General features: G+C 39.9%; 1 protein-coding gene across 2 annotated transcripts in view; it reads right to left on the bottom strand.

The window, feature by feature from the left end:
* nedd4a (NEDD4 E3 ubiquitin protein ligase a) overlaps window positions 1–19405 on the bottom strand; it is a 50130-nt gene extending 30725 nt beyond the window's left edge. The window contains exons 1-5 of one of the 2 annotated variants that reach the window (XM_084061773.1): window positions 19161–19405; window positions 14856–14929; window positions 14106–14184; window positions 13976–14014; window positions 10768–10821 (exon numbers count right to left, since the gene is read on the bottom strand). In XM_084061773.1, coding sequence (XP_083917899.1) covers window positions 10768–10821; window positions 13976–14014; window positions 14106–14184; window positions 14856–14929; window positions 19161–19208 — 294 coding nt within the window. In that variant the 5' untranslated portion in view covers window positions 19209–19405. Of the gene's footprint in view, window positions 1–5350; window positions 7382–10767; window positions 10822–13975; window positions 14015–14105; window positions 14185–14855; window positions 14930–19160 lie in introns of those variants that run through there. The other variant, XM_084061772.1, reaches the window with a different exon arrangement.
* Window positions 19406–20505: the final 1100 nt, after the last annotated feature.

Genomic DNA, 20505 nt, shown 5'->3' with positions numbered 1-20505 from the left:
CCAAAAAAAACGGATCCTGATAGAGCCCTTGCCTGCAGACGGTTTCTAGGTAACTGTCAGCTCAATGAGTAGTGAGCTAGTGCACATTTAGGGAGAATGGGCTTCAACAATCTGTGTTTATGAGAGCAAATCCTCGCTGGTAGCTTATCAGACTTCACAATGATGACCAGATCCATCTACTGAAACAGAAAAGAGACACTCACTATGTAGTCATTACCCTGTAAGCATTTATTGTGTTCAATGATGGGCTTTAACCCTGATCTAGTCTATCTATCCAAACATTATGATGTCTGTTACATGGACATGCAGCTTTATGCTTTAATTTACTTGGAAATCAGTGACATTAGACTTCAGGAAGTTTTGATCAGATAAAACTGGCACATCCGCTAGACAGCAGGTGCAGGACCAACAGTGGATTAAGTCAAGGCTTTATTATAGATTAACGTTTCAACACAGTCTTCCTCAGAATGGAGAAGACTGTGTCAAAACGTTAAAATATAACTTCACCCATACACATTCATACAGATACATTCACATTAAGATAAATACATACACATACAGTACAGATAGACATACTGAACATACACATACACAAGTTCAGAATTCCATGGTTCCATACATGGGAGTTACATTAACACTAAGGATTTCACTGAGCAAGTTCTTCTGCCATGAAACGAAGCACGAGAAATGTACTTTGAATGGTTTGTGAAAAGTTATTAGACAAGTTGACTGTAAAGTCTGGTTGTCCTTACTGTTAAACAGTGATAAGCTGCAACCAGCTCTGGGGTTTTGCTTGAAAGGTTTGGATTGAGAGACACACTTTCTTTGTGGCCACAGCTAAATACCATTACAGTGTAGATTCTGATCCAATGTATTCATCTTTCCTTAACCACTTAAACCCTACATACTGTACTTAGCTGATGGGAGTTCCCCAGGACTCTATACTTGGTCAGCCAAATCTCTTTGCCGAATATAGCCGATCTACACACTCACAACACGTGTTGAGATCTATTTTCGCTGAACAAAATTGGAACTGGAACACCAGCTGATAATTGATTTTTGAGGGATTCCCTCTCCTGATTGGATGAAATTTGTAACCCACCTGAAAATGAATGTTGTGTTTACTAAACAGCTGGGAGACACCTGTTATTGAACAAACTAACTCTGTAGCAATGATTACTATCAGAATATACACTAGAGCTATTCAACACTATTTTAAAGTAAATAAATAAACAAACAAATATCTCTTACACCACCTTTAAGGCCTGTGGGGCTATGACGGTAGCACAGTAGCACATGCTTACAACACGCTGGGTTTATAGACATAACTGCCTGCCAGCCAACTAGAAATACCACATTGTATAGTAGTGAATGGAGACTTTGAAAGAATGTAATGAACGTGGTTTGTGATGTCATAGAGACTTTGACTTTTGACCTGTTCAGTTTCATCCTCGAGTCAAAGTGGACATTTGTGGCAAATGTCAGGAAATTTCCTCAACGTGTTCCCGTTATATCGTGTTTATGAGAATGGGACGATGCCCCCCCGATGCATGGACGGACGGATGGACGGACGGACGGACGAAAGGACAGATACAGTATATGGACATATGGACAGACAACCAGAAAACCGCCTTGGGCCACGGTTGTCGCCAGTGGAGGCATAACAAGGCTTTGCTTCAACAACAAATCCCTCTCGCATGACTGAATCAGTGAGCACACAATCACAGCTCTGGGAGAATGTTTAACCAAACTCACACACTATCATACACCACTGTTTCTCAACTATTTGTCCATGGTATAATTACAGGTGGATCCATGGGGAAAAGTTTTAAAATCTTTCAAAATATATATTGTACCTTTGTTAAAAATATGTATAATTTTTTTGACCCGTTGTGAGCTAGATCAGCTATTTTCGGTGAGTGACACCGACGTGCAACTACGTACAATGTGTTAAGATCAGTAATATGAAAAATGGATTTCAAAATGTTTTTATAAAATAGAAATTACTGTTATTATGCCTATGCCTTCTTGTATGCTATACAGTATCTGTATACTGTATTGTGGGGAGGTGGGTGGGGTGGAAATACAGTATGCTAGTGATACTAGCCAGTAGCCACTTGTCATGCTTTACTGACAAGCCTCACAACAAGCCTTTTCTTTTTTCCAAATCCATCTTTCAGATGATCCCACACACATGTAAATGTGAGTGAGCAAAGCAGCGATCAGACTCCCGAATGAAATACAACTAGACACATGAAGCATTGTGTTCCATCCACTATGGCCTGACTTAATACTCTACTGCATGAAGCTAACAACACGTCTCAACACGTCTCTTTAATTAAAGCCAAGAAGTAATCTATATGCAATGCCAACAGGTATTGCATATGATATAGTATGTTTAAGTTGCAGTTGATTTTTGCAACGTGAAGCCTTGAGCAAAATGTATCAGAACACACAAAATGTTTCACAAATGTCTCACCACATTGAAATGATTTCCTGACTGGCAACAGAGAGAGTTCATTTAAAATAGCAAACATGTGTTTGATGGCCAGACAGTTCATCAATCCAGTTGGTGAAAAAGCAAGAACTGTACATTTGAGGGGAACATTTGAGAATATATTTTTTTATGTGCACTTTTATACACATGTAGGTGTAGTTTAGATAAAGTTTACTTTGTTGATTAAAATGTTCAGAACTGCACACGTAACACTTTTTCTCAATCATTTGCTGGAGCATTGGCAGGTGTAATAAAAAATATAGACAAAGCTTTCGAAGAAAGATACTTTCTGTATGCTATGACTGCGGGATAATTATCAATGCTGTTACTGTATCATGACTCAAAGGTGAAATAAATACACTCGGCCATTTGATGTTTTTACCATGTATCATGATTACTTCTAGATGACCTTTCAATGTAAGAAAACAGGATTGTCTGGTATCTTCAAGGTAGAGAGACTCCAGCTAAGCTAACTAAAACTAACAAAGCAACAAAAACTAGAATTACATAAATAAAAATGAGGCTTTACAAAAAACACTAACTGAAACGGAGTTGTGTTTATAAAACTAAACTAAAATCATTAAGAAATGCCCTTAGTTGTAGTAACTCAGTATCCATTATTTTTCTTTAAAAAATGCAAAATAGCTAATCTACAAGCTCCCAAGATCTGCTAGCGTTCTTTCTGAGCTTTTTGAATCTCGCACCTTACTTACCCCATATTACAATTAAAAAGTAAAATGAACACTAAAACTAATAAAAAATAAACCAAAACCAACCCTTTTCACCAAATAAAAACTAAACCAACAAACACACTTAAAAAAATGAATTAAAACCGACTGAAGTGAAAATGAAAGAAGAAAATAAAAACGAAAATGATCTAATTACTAGTGCAGAGCTTCTTACTTGACAAGCCGCTAAATGCAGAGGTGGGGGGGGGGGGGGGGGGCTGACACCTGATACTTTACAAACACAGCCAGGCAGGGGGACCCAAAGGGACGGGAACACACCATCCTTTACTGGGAAAGGATCGGCCTTCCACCCTGACCCCCCCCCCACTGCTCCACATGGCAGGCATGACTGAGTGCTGCTCTAGCAGTGTTGCCAGATTTAGCGAGAGAAATAAGCCCAAAGGGAGCACTATAAACCTGCATCGGCTTGTATATCGGCTATTTAAAGAATTAGAAGAAGAAAAGGCTAAACGTTTTGATTTTTTTTCGAAACATTTGAACAACACAAATCTGGTACGTGGACAAATACAAATTCATTTGGGGGTCCTTGACATGAAAATGTTTGAGAACCACTGGTTTAAACATCATTAGGAAACAAGCCCAAATAAATAAGTATCTACACTTTACAAACAAGCCCGAAAAACCAAGCGACTTTACAGAAAAACAAGCACAACGTCGCTTATACTAAGTAGACATGGCAACACTGTGCTCTAGTATCATGCTGTTAAATTTGAATCCACGGGCCGGGCTACAGCTGACCAGACAATCTGGAGTCGGGGGGGGGATCTTCAGAGCTTGCTTTATTTATATCAGGAAGGCGCATTGCTTTTTCCCCCTGACACTAAAAATAGCCTGGGTAAATACTTAGGCTGATTACTCAAAGCGTTAACAGAATAATAAAAATGGAGAACTACTCTAAAGGGAGGCACGTGAACGATTCACATTCTCACAAATTTGGACGCTTGCACGCTCTCAAAAGCCAAAACGAGGCTTAGTTCGTTCTTCTCTTTCAGTGTTTTCTTGGATACCAGCATGTAAATTGATTACTGTGATGCAACTGAATACCTTTGAAATGCATGTCCACTTGGGGCTTGTTAATTGCATAACTTTGCGCTCGTCTTCTCGGTTACTGAACTTTGTAGTTGTTTGTCAAATAAGCCCAACGGCTGACACAGTAAACAAAGCAGCCATGGACAGCACTTTGGCTTGCACTGTAATTATACTTTTAAACCTGGCTTCCCCATTTTGGGCATGTCATTATAGGCAGAAATGTTGCAAAAAGTTCCAAACATAAAACATTTTCAAACATAGCCGATCCACAAGCTCACAATGAATTGCAGTGCAACGTGTGAGCTTGTAGACCTGCTATTTTTGAAATAGCAGATGATGTGACTGACTTTTCTAGAAAGCTACAGTTGTGCGTTAGGACCATAACAGTCAAATTGTTCTGTGTCACTAATTATTTTTGCTTCATACAGATCACAACATCATCAATATCTCAATGTCAATATCTGATTCATAGCAATCATGTTAAGCAACATTTAAGGTGACTGTATGAGTTGCCGAAGCTGGGCCTATTTGTCTAATAGGAATGCTTACAGCAGTGGTTCTCAAACATTTTAATGTCAACAAGGACCACTAAATTTATATATATTTGGCCGTGGACCCCCATCTGAAAATGTTTATCAAATGTATTCACAATTTTCCAAACATTTTTAAAATATTTTTTTAAATAGCAGATGTACTCTGCAAGCTGTGCAAGTGACGCACTGCGAGCTTGTACATCTGCTATTTTTGAATAGCCAAAATATAAATGGTTAAAATGATTGCGATGCTACATTAACTACTTTTGCTGGAGACCCCTGGAACTCCCTCAAGGACCGCTGGGAGGCCGCATACCCCACTTTGAGAACCACTGGCTTACAGTACAAGAGCCCTGTTTGCCTCTCAAGTCACAGTGAAATTAATACTCATTTCACCTGACCAGTGTTGCTTGATGACTACTCTTTTTCTGGACGTGTGATAAATATGGGCCCTGCGTAGCCTGAGCTCTGCTGGTTGGATGGACACACACACACACGTGGCATCAATTAGCTTCAATCCAATGAACAAACGCAGCACTCACCTTGACGTTTTCACCTGGATTCATTAGAGTATAATCCCTATTGTGGCCCACGTTTACATCGTTAGCCCTCGCCCCAGAACAACGGGACACATGAATGTGGACGTGCGGAGAGCATGGGGTAGCAAGCTTTGGGTTTGAAACGTGACATGAAATTCCAGTGTTTGGGTAGGGCACTTCCAAGGAAAAGCTCCTTTGTATGGCCCGATGACAATGGTTTCCAGGCATTTCCTGCCCGCTTCCTCCGTGACAGGGAACAGGATTTTTTTCGGATGATTTTGCTGCGGAGGGAAAGCAAGCCGACGTACTACGGTACAACTTCATGTGAGGGTGGTGTTCACTCTCAGGTTCTGGAGCCTCCAGGTATTCCTCATCACCTGCACCCTTAGCTGTAGCTCCCATCCCAGATAGGACCGCTCCCTGCTGGGCCACGTGAAACAGCACGCTGCTGGAGTGTCTATTGGACCGGTCCCACGTAGACGACCGTTCCGCCGTTTTGTTCCTGTCCTCCGTTTTACATTTTGGTTCGTCCTGTATGGGAACGTTAAACTGCACCATGTGTTTGGCATCCCTGAATTCGGCTGGGGGACAGCCGCTCTTGGAGAAGCGTGGCCCGTTGGGTGCCGCCGCGGCGATGGACCCTTTGCAGGTAGCTGCTTCGTCCTCCTGGACAGATGTCTGATGACAGCCCCTTCCAGGAGGCAGAGGAGGCAGAGCCACCGGGCTGACCGGGGAGGCGGGCGGGGTGCTGCAGGGGCTCCTGGGAAATATAACGAGAGAGGAGCATCGTCTCAGCGGGGCCCTGGCCTTGCTGCAGGGTAAACCTCTCTCCGGGGACGTCTTGCGCTGTTCCGGAGACTCCGGCTCGAAGATGCTGCTGCTGCTACAGTACCCGGCATCGCTGGCCGTGCTGCTGCTGTACGAGCCTCCGTCAGCGGTGCCGCCGGCCGCCCCTTCGCACACGCCCCCCGTGTCCACAGGCTCCCCATCCTCTCCGCCTCCGCCGCCTTCCGGCTCGCCGCCCAGCTTAGCGCAGGGTTGCAGCGCGATCTGCACAACACTCTTCTTATTACATCCGCCGGTGTTAACCTTGGGTATGAATACTGAAGAATAGCGTTGTAGTTGAGTGTCATCAGGCGACAGGGGAGTCACCTTCATGCGGATAGAGCAGTGTGCGGGGGTCCGAGTGGGCACACTCTCCTCACCATGTCCGCTCAGGCTCTCTGACAGAGGGTCCGTGTGGCTTCTCCCCGACGCGAAATGCAAGCGGAGACGGCGCGCCATTCGTTTAACTCTCCGAACCCTGCAGCATGATAAAAAACTGCTAGCAGGGAAAAAGACAAGCAAAGCGACTGCCCCGAGCACTGCCCTGTGATTACAATCATTAGCGACTGCACATAGCCAAAATAGCTCTGGTGACAACCTACATTCCTCCTCAAGGCTGATCTCAGCTATCAGTTAAGAGGAGCTCAGGCGTGCTCCGCAGGAACGACTCAAAACACACGACCTTTAAAATCTAAACGAATCCAATGTTCTCCCACACTAAGAACCTCAGCTGTAGTACTCAAAGAAGGGATCGTTACATTGAATGCTGAAGGGCAGGGCTCCCAGTACAGACTTGCCACAGAGCCCAGCCTCAGTCCTGTCGCAACTGTACGTCCTGAATTCCAGCCAGACCAGTATAGTATCTAACACCATGTGCCTTTTGCAAGCAGCCGCACTCCCTTTGAAAAAAACAACACCGTAGCCGTCTACATTGCATTTTAAACTGACACTCTACTAAACTACTAACTTGTGCCTCACGCCACACACTCAAAGACTCTACTTCCCACTGACAACTATGTGTCTAATGTTTCTGCTGGTCTGTGACTGTGACCCCGCAAATATTTTTACCCACTGGTATAGTGTTACAGGAAATCAAGGGGAATGACTTTCAACATCATTCTATATGTATATCAAACTGAGCACTGGCTTGCCTAACAGCATCCATACTATGAAAGCACCACAGACTGTGGAAATATCATATGCAGGAAAAATGGCAAGCTCATTAACCACTTAAATATATATACTTCATTGATCAGGATTTCCCAGGGTTCTATACTTGGTCCCCTCCTTATTTTCCCCTCTACACCAAATCTCTTTGCCGTATATAGCCGATCTACAAGCTCGCGGCTATTTTCAGTGAATGTTTTGCTGAATGTTTGCCTATTATGACATGCCCAGAATAGGGACGCTACGGTTCAAGTGGTTAAATGAACATTGAAATCTATTGGCAGTCCATGTAAAAAACATGAACAAAGCTATGAAAAATGTAGCTGATGAAGACTTTGCATATAGAGGTTTGGGTTGTGTAGTTACCTTGATATGTCGCTCCAAATACTGGCAAGGTATCTTCAATAGTTGCTCCATAGTTTAGAAATTGATAATCCCAAAAACATTTCCTCCAAATAAAAGGAGAAAATATACTGGATCATAATTTCATGCAACTATTGTAGATATCTCGCCAGTATTTGGAGTTATATCATGGCAAGGTAACACAATGTAAACCTCTGTATGCCAGCTAAATGCAAATTAGTAAATGATGAAAATGATAGTTTATTTTAATTATTTTGAGAAATACAACCATGTCAGTTTTGAGCCCACATGTGACAGTCTATAATGTCTCGATTTCATCTCTCTTGTTGTTGATGGTCCACTATAAAGCCCGGCTATTTTTGCACATGCTGAATTGTTTTTGGTATATTTTGGTGTATGAACATTTGAAAATGTTTTGAAAATGTATATGGAAATAAGAGCATTTCTGCAATAAGCATGGAATAAACTACTTGTTTTAGCTGACAAATGGCAAAACAATCTGTAAAAACAATAGCACTTGCTCAATGCAGAATTCAGGACAGTAAACATTCCTAGCATTTGTTCCAATGCCTTCAGATGTTTACAGATGACACGGTCCTGGTCAGTGTCATGGTTCAGGCACAACAATCTGGATTTAACCTCTGAACAACTAAAAAAACAAGAACACCTGATGATAATGCTCTGAGGAAACAGTACAACCACTCCCGACTTTGTATGAATGAGTCATGAGTTTTTGTCATTCAAATTCAATTCAAGTATCACCTGCCAGGTAAGGGTGTAACAAATCCCAGAATCTACAGGAGATCTACAGCAGTGGTTCCCAAACTGGGGGTCGGGACCCCCCAAATTATTTTGGGGGGTACCTAGATGATTAGCCTAATGTGCAAGATTTTTTTTCTCACTCAACAGTAAACAAACTAACATACAGTATGTAAGTGTATATACAGTGTATCTGCACATTTCTAAATGTAAGGACTTTTAAAGGCCTTTTAATACCAAATTGGCCAAATAGTACGTACTAAGAAAGAGGCAAACATTGTGAGAAATAGCAAATTTACAAGCTCACAACGCCTTGCACTAGTTCGGCTATTTTCACAATATTTATTTTTAAAAAATGTATGCCTACAATTCCAAGTGCTTGTCAGGGTTGGGGGGTCCCAATTCAAATATTGATGATTTTGTGGAGGTGTTTGCCGTGTATCATTTTGTAATCATTACAAAAAGATGAAACACTAATGCCTGAAGAGTTTGGGAACCATTGATCTACCCTACAGGGTCACAACGCTTGTAGATCTGTTATTTTAGGATCATTGCATTTGGATCATGATTCCTGGTTCTATTTCAGAAGCATCACACTACTCTAAGAGAATGTGTATTGTGTAATGTCCAGGACAACCAGAAGAACCATCTGAGTCACTGCTCAATCTGCATCCCCAGCGTACAACATGACAATAGTATTATTACACACTTTCTTTTAGCAAATGGTATCAAATTATTGATACCACAGCAATTACTGCTTCTAAAGACATACCCACAATACGGACGGACCAGATTGAAAGTGTCATTGGTGAGTGATGACCTAATAGAGTCAACGTCATCCGGTATCCCAGTGTGATGACTCAGTCCTCGTAGCTTTCATAATGCCGTGGGATCATTTTGTAATCACGGGGAAAAGATGAAACATGCCTGCATTCACGTACATGTACATAATAACTTGGACATACTGTACACGTAAGTTATTACAAAATTGCTATGAAAAACAAGGATACCCAAAATCTATATCTGACAGCATAGAATACCTTGAAATCTTTCATCAGGTGTGTTAGGATGTTAGTCCCATATTCAGACTTTACCCATATTTACAGCTCTCAATTTAAGCAAAATCAAGGCCTCCAAGATCAAATAATATATCAAGGCATAATAAGGGTGCTTGTATCTTTTGACAGACATAAACTATTTAAGATGTTAAGTCTACTGGCGAGTGGCCTTTATCTGTTTAAGTATGACACATGTCCTTAGGCTACCATTTGAGACTTGTTTATACGACATTTGAAGGGACGCAATTTGGATAGAAGGCAAGCAAATCAAATTAACTGACAAATGGCTTTATCTTTTACATTTGTTAACGTAATTATATAATAATAATAATAATAATAATAATGAGAATAATAATAATAATTATTATTATTATTATTACAATAATAATAATAATACATATGGAAACAGGGATATATGACAATTGGGCCACATCACTCAATGACTGAAGATGACTTACATTTCACAACAACAAAACATGAAATGGCAACAAGCAGTTTACAACATACTGTAGGAAGTGATGACATGAAGTGAACATGAATGAGGTTGTTGATCAGTGGAGGACAAAGGGTGACTGTGACTTTACTGTCACAACGTCTCAGCTCTGGAATTACCGGTTCAGGCTGATCAATCACAGTCTCCTTTTGAATAATGTATTCAAACGTATCAAAAGGCCTATCAAATAGTGATGTTTTGATTACCTAAATGTTTTAATTCCAACTGCACTTTATATTTTATGTTTTGTACATGTAAACAGTCAAAACATGTAAACTGAAATCCACAGAGGTGAAAGGTCACTCAGTGACCACTTCAAGTACGGTAAACTCTTCTCTTGCCATCGTTTCTGGCTTTTTGTGCTGCCTGCCTACTATAAACCACTATGAAACTAGGGGCCCTACTTTGGGCATTCAAATTAAAGAAATGTAAAAAATAACCGATTCCACAAGGTCAAAATGTATTGCAATGTGACGAGGTGTGAGCTTGTGGATTCAACTATTTTCACACAACACGTTATGCGACAAAGTATAAAATAGGGTTCAAGTGGTCAATTGACCATGCAGTACATGTTGCTGGCTACTACGTTATACAATATGGTTTCATAAAAGCAGGGTAAGAGCATACTATTACTGCTATTTCTAAAAGAGGAACAGCAGTTATATACTGTAGCTCACACAAGAAAAAACAGTTGTAAGAAAAAGTCCTAGAGGTTTTCATATGTGCCATGGAACTATAGAATGTGGAAAACTTACCAGACGATTTTCATCAAACACCTCCAGCAGAAGACGATGATTCGTAGGATGAACCTAAAATATAAAACATAGCCATTACATGAGGGGTACAACAGTTAATTGAACTAATCGATTTAATCGATTATAAAAATGATACTATTATCATAGTAAGACAATAATCCATAGTTGCAGGCCAACATTAAATTGACAAGTCTAGGCCTACACAGTAAGGTTTTGTGTCAATTGAACTCACAGCAACGTCTCAGACTATAATTCTGAAGTGATGGATTACTCTCCTCCACAGCAACATATAATCTAATTCAAAACGGTGGCTGCTCACTGCTCCTTAGGACGGGTTCAATGCAGAGGACAAATATACTTAAGGGGACAATAAAGTACATCAAATCAAATCTAATCTAATCATAACGGTAAAGCGTAGATTTGACAACAAACTAGAGCCAAATGTTGTTAAAAGGAGCTTAAAATGCACTACAGATTGACAGTGGAAAGCAGCAACAAACAGCTGAGGAAAAAAGAAAACCTATGAGTTATTGCAAAATTGCTATGGGAAAGAATAACTATCATAATCTCTATTCTATTATGATTGTGTATATGACAACATACTGTATATACAGCAATACCTTAAAATCTTTCTTCGTGTGTTAGGATGTTAGTCCCATATTCAGACTTTACCCATATTTACAGCTCTCAATTTAAGCCAAATCAAGGCCTCCAATATCAAATAATATATCAAGGCATAATAAGGGTGCTTGTATCTTTTGACTGACAGATAAACTATTTTGTGAAGTCTACTGGCGAGTGGCCTTTATCTGTTGAAATATGACACATGTCCTTAAGCTACCATTTGAGACTTGTTTATAGGACGTTTGAACGAACACAGATTGTATAGAAGGCAAGAGAAAAATGCTACAAATAGTGGAGGAGTGACCTTGACCCAAATACAACAACGCCTAGCCCAACCAAGACCACAAAGGTAGTCTGCCGCATTTTCATAACCATATTGTACAGTGTTGATTCAATTATGAGCAGTGGGTAGATTTGGTTGTTAATGTTACACTCTTCAGAGCTAAATTAAAGCTAAGGATTTTACTGTGTATGCAGTGGGATATCTCTTCAATGCCTCTGACTCCATGTTATTGTATATACAGTAAATGGTGTATATTGATACATTCAATGCACCTATTGATTTCACAACTGTGTTTAAATCATGGTATTAGGTATTGTACCCAAAGAAAAAAATCTACAGATGTTCCCTTTGTAGAAATGCATGATCCCAAATGGGTCAGTATTCACCTGTTTCCTAGGCTGTGTGTTTTCCACTTCCTGTCGATTTCATTGGATATCATTGGTCATCTGACCAGTTTCATTGGATTTCATTGGATCAAATCGACAGGAAGTGGAAAACACACAGCCTAGGAAACAGGTGAAGCCCAGAACTGAGCTCATGCCTCCTTCGATGCATGAGGAGCTAGCAAGCCGCTTCTTATCACCTGAGGTCCAATGCTAACCAGCAATGTTTTCTCACACCATACCTGGGGATATGTAAATAAGGAGAGGACAGGCGTTCTACGCCATAGCATGCGCCATAGACGCACTGGGAGGCAAATTGGAGCCGGAATTTCGATGAGAGCCAGCTGGACCAGCTTATGAATAAACAATATTGTAATGATTGCGACCTTTGACTCTCTGTGAGCTTGTAGAGCTGCTATTTTCGGTGAAGATATTGGCAGAGAGGGAAAAGAGGAGGGGACCTTGTACAGACCCCTGGGGGACTCCAGTCGATACACTGTAGGGATTAAGTGGTTAAGCTTGTTCACCCGGCTCTCATTGACTTAAGAGCATTCCATCGAACTTCCGACCCCAGTTTGCCTCCCAGTGCCTGACGAACACTGACGAATCAGCCAGCTAGAATTGTCAGACCAAGAAAGTGACGTATCTGTCCTCTCCTTTACATATCCTTAGTTCACAGAAGCTCATTAGTTGTTACATAATATAGTTGTGTTTGCTTTGAATTTAACTTACACCCTGACAAAGGCTCCTGCTGTAACACGTAGGTGTCAGCCATAATAAAGGCTCTTTAACTTTTGTTGCACGAGAACTGCGAGTGCCTTGGATTCTTTGCATCCTACTTGAAAAGAGTTGTCTGTTCGGCTACTCATTCTGTGAAAACCCCTAATTTATGAGGCAACATGGTTATCAAAGATACCAGCAGAATATTGGGAAGTGCAATTTCATAATAACTGATATTGTTGTTAATTTTGCTTAACTGTATTAGTTTATCTGGTCAAATGAAAGGGGGAGTGGGCCAATACATTATACTGTAGCAGTCTCTCTGAAAAGGAAAAGCACAAACAATAGAGCACAAGATCTAATCTGACAAAAATAATCTGAATTTATCACAGTTTGAGCTAGCTGGACTTCCTTTTAGAGACTGACTGATATATATATATGTTATACACGGGCACATTAGTGCTCATAAAATATATATTTAAGACATTGTACATTTAGATTTACCCCCGTAATTTAGAGAACTGATTAATTTATTTTCATTTTGAATAAACTTGATAGCAAGCTGATAGCACACCATTACATGGAATTAATGTTACCGAGGTGCTTTAAGGTGGTGCTTGTTTTGGTGGCTAGCTTGCTAATGACAGTTCCCCCTTAGTTACATGTAATTCCTGGATAACTACAGTTTGTCTGATAATGTAATTAGTAGGCATAGATGAGTGGTAGAGAGGCCATCTGGGAATTAAAAGGTCGCTGGTTGGCCCCCCACTTGCCCAGTGTATGTATTGACGTTTCCTCTGGGACACTTAACAAGACACTTAACCCCTAACTGCTCCCCATGGGCGCCATCCTAATGGCAGACTCAGAGCCATTGGCTCTGGACAAAAATAAACCCCTCTAGTCTACAAGTTACTTTTTTAATGAATCGAATAATCAAGAAGCACATTTTTTTTGGACAGTCATTTTGGTTTTATATATCAACGAATCGAAGGGAAAAAAAGTCTGATTAACCACTTAAAGCCCTATTTTATACTTGGTCTTAAGTAGCAGATCTACTGTACAACATCACTACTACACTAATTTTGCATCGTGATGCGTTGTATTTTGATTATTATTATTTTTTTTAAATTGAATACATAGATTAGTGAACTGTTGCACCCCTAAAGCTTTAATAATAATAAATAAATAAATCACTCACTCTGAAATAGAATTCTTCACTCCATTTTGGGTCCAACGTCTTCAGATATATAAGAAGAAATAAAAAAGAATGTTAATTACCAACCCAGTAATAATCCAAAACTGCAATGTCTTTGTCAGCTGATACTCACCTTTTTTTTGGTTTTAGTCTGAAGACTTGTTAATTCTCCATTGATGGGATCATAGAGGGACAGTCTGACGTATGGGTCACTGCAGCAACAACAACAACAACAACATTTATTCATTCTGTACAGGCATAGTTTAGAAATATTACAACAAACATTACAACATTATTTCTCTCGCGGCTAATTTGTGCCTGATGGAAAATTACGTAATATTAAAATACTACAAACGTACACATGCCGTGATTTCTTGCTTTTTAAAAGCTATAATAGGCCTATTATAGATATCATTAATTTAATTCCCACACTATTTCACCTGTGGTTTATCCAATATTAATTCATAATTATATTTGATTGACCCAAATCCGCCTAAACTGCGGTTATCCGCGACAACCGCAGCTAAAACCGCAATCCGCACATCTCATGCAGTATAACATTAACAGAATATCGTTGCTGTCGGGCAGAAACCTCATATTCTACCTTTTTGTTTGTCATAAATAAACGCCCTACTTAATCATACTACAGCGTCACACAAAAGCATCAAAAGTAGCAGATCCGCAAGCTCGCAACGTGTTTTGAGCTTGTAGATCTGCTACTTTTGCTGTTTTTGAATTAGAATCCTGAAAAGTAAACAGTTTTGCACATATGAGGTTTCCACCCGACAGAGACGATATATAACATGTATTACAATATATGTTCATAGAATAAATGATGCAAATACTTTGTTTTAACATAAACAAAGTATTTATATAGACTTACCTGGCTCCAAGTATATCTTTCTTGGCCAGTCCGATTCCAGCGATAAGTTTCACTCTCAGGATTCTAGTATCCTCCTTAAATGACAACAAAAACGGCATTACTTAATATCAAATAATAATGGCTGAATGTGAACTTTGTCATAGCATATCGGATCAGTGATAATATTCTGGTACAAAACTACTAACTACTTGCTCTTTCAGCCTATGCTAGACAAATGTCTTGAAATGTACCATGGGTGGATAATTCTTCTGCATTTTGAGCCATTAGGTACACAGTCTTGTACTAATGAGTTGCTTGTTTTCTTTGCATTTTACATTTCCGCAAACCACAGATATGCTGACATTTCTGAACCAAAAAATATGTTTCCTATCAACATTTCTACATGCAGACCAAGTTACAGATTTTGACCTGTTGTGTTGATAAGTAAAATAAGCCTGTTTATGGTGGCTACCAATAGTTAGCATTATCTTGTTGACTGTAATGCATTCCCATGGGCTTCACTACAAGCTCCCATGGGCCGACCAACAAGCTCAGCTCACACTGTGAGCTAGTAGATCAGCAATTTTGGGTAAATAAATATCAAAATATCAACCAGCACATTTGCAACAATGTTACCAACTAAGGTGGATCTCGTTAAAACATAGAAAATATAGTTAGTGGACTCGGTCCATGTGGATACTAAATACCAATATGCTCCTTGCAACTACTTGCAACCATTATCCCCAATGGCACTTTCAAGGAGTTGCATTGGTGTGGACTGGCCTTAAAACTGTTTCGTTGCAAGGAGTTGCGACTAGTTGCATCGGTGCGGTCTGGCCTTTAGAGTTAAGGCCAATACGTCAGAAACAACTTCCGGTTCAGACAGGCTTTCCGAACTAGCTCGGAGAGTCAGGACATCTGGGGGTGCACAAGTTCTGACGTCAATTTGTAGTTATATCACCAACTCCTTGCAACATGCAACTACTTGCAACCATTATCCCCAATGGCAGTTTCAAGGAGTTGCATTGGTGCGGACTGGCCTTTACTCCGTGCTCACCATAGTGTTTTTTTCCTGCTGAAAACGGAAGGAGATCTTCTAAAACGCTCATCAAATTAAAAACCCCAACTTTAACCTCAATTCCCAGCGACAAAATAAAAACGCCGCTTACCTAACCCTAACCGCTAAACCTAAACCTAAATTGGGTGCATAGAATCCGGAGAACATAGAACCTGGGGAACATAGGGAAGGCCCTGGCGCGGGCACTCGCTCTGGCCATGCCCCGGTTGGGGGCGCACCTCACATGGGTCAAACCAACCCGCTTCAGTCGGCGCGTCTGCCTTGTTATCAATGCCAATATTTGTATTGGCATTGGTGGGAGTGGGAAGAGTGCCGTGCAAATAACCAAATAGCCGCCGTGTGTTTGGCTTCAAAATACTGCTACTAACTACACTAGCTGTATGGAGTCATTTTATGGGTCCATGTGGTTCCATTTGAAGTACTCTCTCAAAGTTACAGACATGTAAGTGCCCATTTGGCCCCCGTGGTCCCCAGACCCGTCATTGAGAAAGTTGTCTTTGGAGAAAGCTGCTAGGAAGTGTTGCTTGCAAACTCATTGTGTGTTATGTGGACAAAACAAGATGTAACAACAAAGAGCACCTTGAACCTTGAACCTAGTGTCCCTATTGCGAAACATCCAGCAAAGATAGCCGATCTACAAGCTGACAACAACGCTTGTAGGTCACCTATTTTCGCCAAAGAGATTTGAGGGGGAAAAGTAAGGGGCCCAAGCAGAGAGCCCTGGGGGACCCCAGAGCCTGGTCAACGAAGTACATACTAGGTTTAAGTGGTTATGGATGTATGTAAATATAACCATTATTTATAGGTAAAAAAACAAAAAGGAAAATCCTTATCAGAAATTCAAATCTTGATGTCAAAAGTGAAGTGAGCAGTGGTGTAACGTAACTAAGTATATTTACTCAAGTACTGTACTTACGTAAAATTTTGAGGCACTTTTACTTTACTGGTGTATTTTAAATTTTCAATACTTTTACTTCTACTCCACTGCATCTCAGAGGCAAATATTGTACTTTTACTCCATTACAATTATTAGAAAAATATAGTTACTAGCTACTTTGCAGATATAAATGATTATATTATAAAACATATATTAACCTCTTTAGCCCTATTTTATAGGCTATTTGAAAATAGACGATGTACAAGCTCAACGCGTCACAAAGCGACGCGTTGTGAGCTTGTAGATCTGCTATTTTTAAACATTTTAGTACTTTTACTTTTGGTACTTTAAGTATATTTTGATACCAATACTTTTGTACTTTTACTCAAGTAAATTTTGAATTCCGGACTTTTACTTGTAACAGAGTACTTCTGCATTGCAGTATTGATACTTTTACTTAAGTAAAACATTTGAGTACTTTTTCCACCACTGGAAGTGAGAACTTCCAAAAAACTTAACTTTTTCCGCCATTCATTTCAATGGGAGATGGAATTTGAACTAGACAGTTAAAATGACAGATCAATAAAAAAGAAAGAAAAAGGGGGGGGGGGTGTTGTTGACATTCAGTTACTGTATGAATACAATTCTAGAAATCAAAGTAATAAATTATGTTTATGAACTGATATGATGAACCAGACAGTGTGTCTCTCTCTGTGTGTGTGTGTGTGTGTGTGTGTGTGTGTGTGTGTGTGTGTGTGTGTGTGTGTGTGTGTGTGTGTGTGTGTGTGTTAACTGCAGGGTTATTATAGTATGATGTTATAGACTATAGTTACTGGTTAACCAGGCTGTTAACTAGTTACAGAATGTGATCTGTGGAGCTGATTCATGGTGGCTATAATAGCTACTATCAGTGGTGGGAAAAGTACTCAAATGTTTTACTTCAGGTAAAGTATCAATACTGCAATGAGGAAATACTCTTTTACAAGTAGCAGTGCCGTATTCAAAATGTACTAAAAGTACAAAAGTATTGGTATAAAAATGTACTCAAAGTACCAAAAGTAGAAAGTACTCATTATGCAGAATGTCCCATTTCACAAGTTTTCAAATGTATAAAAATATTTTGAAAATAGCAGATCTACAAGCGCACAATGCATCATGATGCGAGTGAGCTTGTTGATTGATTATTTCCAAATGGACAAAATGAAGTGGATAATGCATGTTTTGTTATAAATATCAAAATCTACTAAGTAACTAACTTAAGTTTTCAAATAATTATAGTGGCGTAAAAGTACAATATTTGCCTCCGAGATGTATGGAGTAGAAGTAGAAGTATTGGAAATTGTTCATACTCAAGTAGAAATACCTCAACATTTTACTGTCCAGTACTGAGTACATGTACTTAGTTACTTTTACACCACTGGTGGCTAATAGCTAGCATTAGCATAGCTGTGAGATCTAAAACCTAAACACCAAGCCTACTTTATACTCTGCAGTAGGACAGTGTGTGCCAAAACGGTGGTTGTCAAAAATAACAGATCTGAAGCGAAGCAACCCGTGGTTGGGCTTGTAGATCTGTTCATTTTGACAAACGACACTCCCTCATCAAGCATGTGTTTTTGTAGCCATGGTTCACATGACACTCATCTGTCACAACAAGCGTCATGGCGCTACTTGTTCCTGGTTTATGAAATGTCTACATTTACAACACGTACATCTACATAAACCTTCAGATTTCAAATATAAAGTGCTGACCCCATGGCCACAGATCTAACAAGTTAAAGCAACTGGGTCTAAGTACCCGTATCTTCCGTATTGTTCAATAAAAAGCATTTTAATCCGATTGGTGGCCATTTTCTTAGCATTTTCCCCATATGCTTTCAACTACGCGACCCTATCGGTTGGGAGGTGTATTGCACTCTGATACATTAAAGCTATGAAAAAATAGTCAGCGATCGGAGTAAAACGCTTTTTTATTGAACAATACGGAAGATACGGGTACTTATATCCAGGCGCTTTAACTTGTTACGTCCATGGCCGTGGGGTCAGCACTTTATATTTGAAATCTGAAGGTTTATGTAGATGTACTGGTTGTAAATGTAGACATTTAAAAAAAACAAGAACAACTAGCGCCATGACTGTCATTATATGTTTCAGAGCTCGAGTTTTTGCGACTAAATCACGAGTCACGAGTGACACATTTGTAAAGATCCTGTTGAACTGTAATTAATGACAAGGTCGCTATAGACACATTCACACATATAACCTATAGTTGATGTTTAATGGTGTTAATCTAGGGTCAGTGTTAACCCGTATTATACTATAATATTATACTGATTGAGCCAAAATATGCGGTGTGTGTCGTTTATTTTACCTCGTCTGTCACAAGTCCTCGGATCTCGGGTGGTGTGAGTGCAGCCATGTCCTCTCCTCCTCCTCCTCCTCTTCCTCCTACTCCTCCACACCCCGAAGATCAATGTGATCAAATAATGATAAGTATAAAGAGATCTATAAGAGGCTGATCGATGACTGATGTAGGATTGTGTTTATTTTAGACGAATGGTCGCCTATAAGAACCGATCTAACCCTAGTGTCTGTTTTGAGGAAAGTACTTCTTCAGTTGAGTTCCGTCGTCACTTCATAGTACAGCCCATCCTCCTACTCCAACCTCCTCCTCCTCCCTCTCTTCTTCTTCCTCCTCCTCTCCTCTCCTCTCCTCTCCTCTTCCTCCTCCTCCTCCTCCCCATGCCCTCTGCTCTGCCACTCCTCTTTCTCTCAGACAGGTCCACTTGTGTCATTTACAGTCAGTGGTGACAGAATAACTGCAGGGGACATTCAGGACAATTATTGGCTAGAGGCTCGCCTCACAAATCTTATTATTTTTTTAGTGATTTTCTATGGATTTTGTTTAATTGACCGAATAATCGAGAGGCGCTTTTTATACATTCATCAATACAAAAAGAATATTTTAAAAAATAAGATTTTTTTATAATAATATAAATCGATTTAGTCTGATTAACCACTTGAGCCCTATTTTATACTTAATCGTAAGATCTACAAGCTGACAGCACATTGCATCTCAAGAGTGTTGTGAGCTTGTTTGTCAGCTATTTTAGCTGAATATTCGGCCCAGAAATAGGGATGCCAGCTAGGGTTGCCATACAGGCCTACCTGAAATTGAAATAAGGGACACCCGGCCAGGCGTAAAAGACATAATTTCACTGTATATGTACAGTTTTTGTAACCACTTGAACCTCATATTCTGGGGGGAACATTCGGCAAAAATAGCAGATCTACAAGCTCACACCGCTTTGTGAGCTTGTAGATCGGCTATTTTAGGCAAAGAGATTTTGGTGTAGACGGGGAAAGAACGGTCCAAGTACAACTCAGATCCAGTTTACTAATTCTAGACGGTTTAAGTGATTAACAACCCTCATATAGTATATGTATGTACAGTATATGAGCTGTGTGAACTTGTAAGATGTGTGTCATTGATTGATTCCCAAAAACTAAGGAACAATTTTCATTATTGAACTGATAAGGAACACACTTATCAGTTATCAGTTCAATAGGGACAAGTCTTTTAGTTTCCAAATAATGGATGATTTCTTATTTCAAGGGACGGATTGGGTAGGTCTTAGACTAGGCAGAATTTCAGAAAATGTGCTTGTATAAAATGCTGAAGGCATTTCGTGTTTATTTTTGGTATACAACATTTC

The sequence above is a fragment of the Gymnoscopelus microlampas genome (assembly GCF_963454915.1).
Source record: "Gymnoscopelus microlampas genome assembly, chromosome: 1".
Lineage (NCBI taxonomy): Eukaryota > Metazoa > Chordata > Actinopteri > Myctophiformes > Myctophidae > Gymnoscopelus > Gymnoscopelus microlampas.
This window is presented reverse-complemented; position numbering and strand designations above follow the sequence as displayed.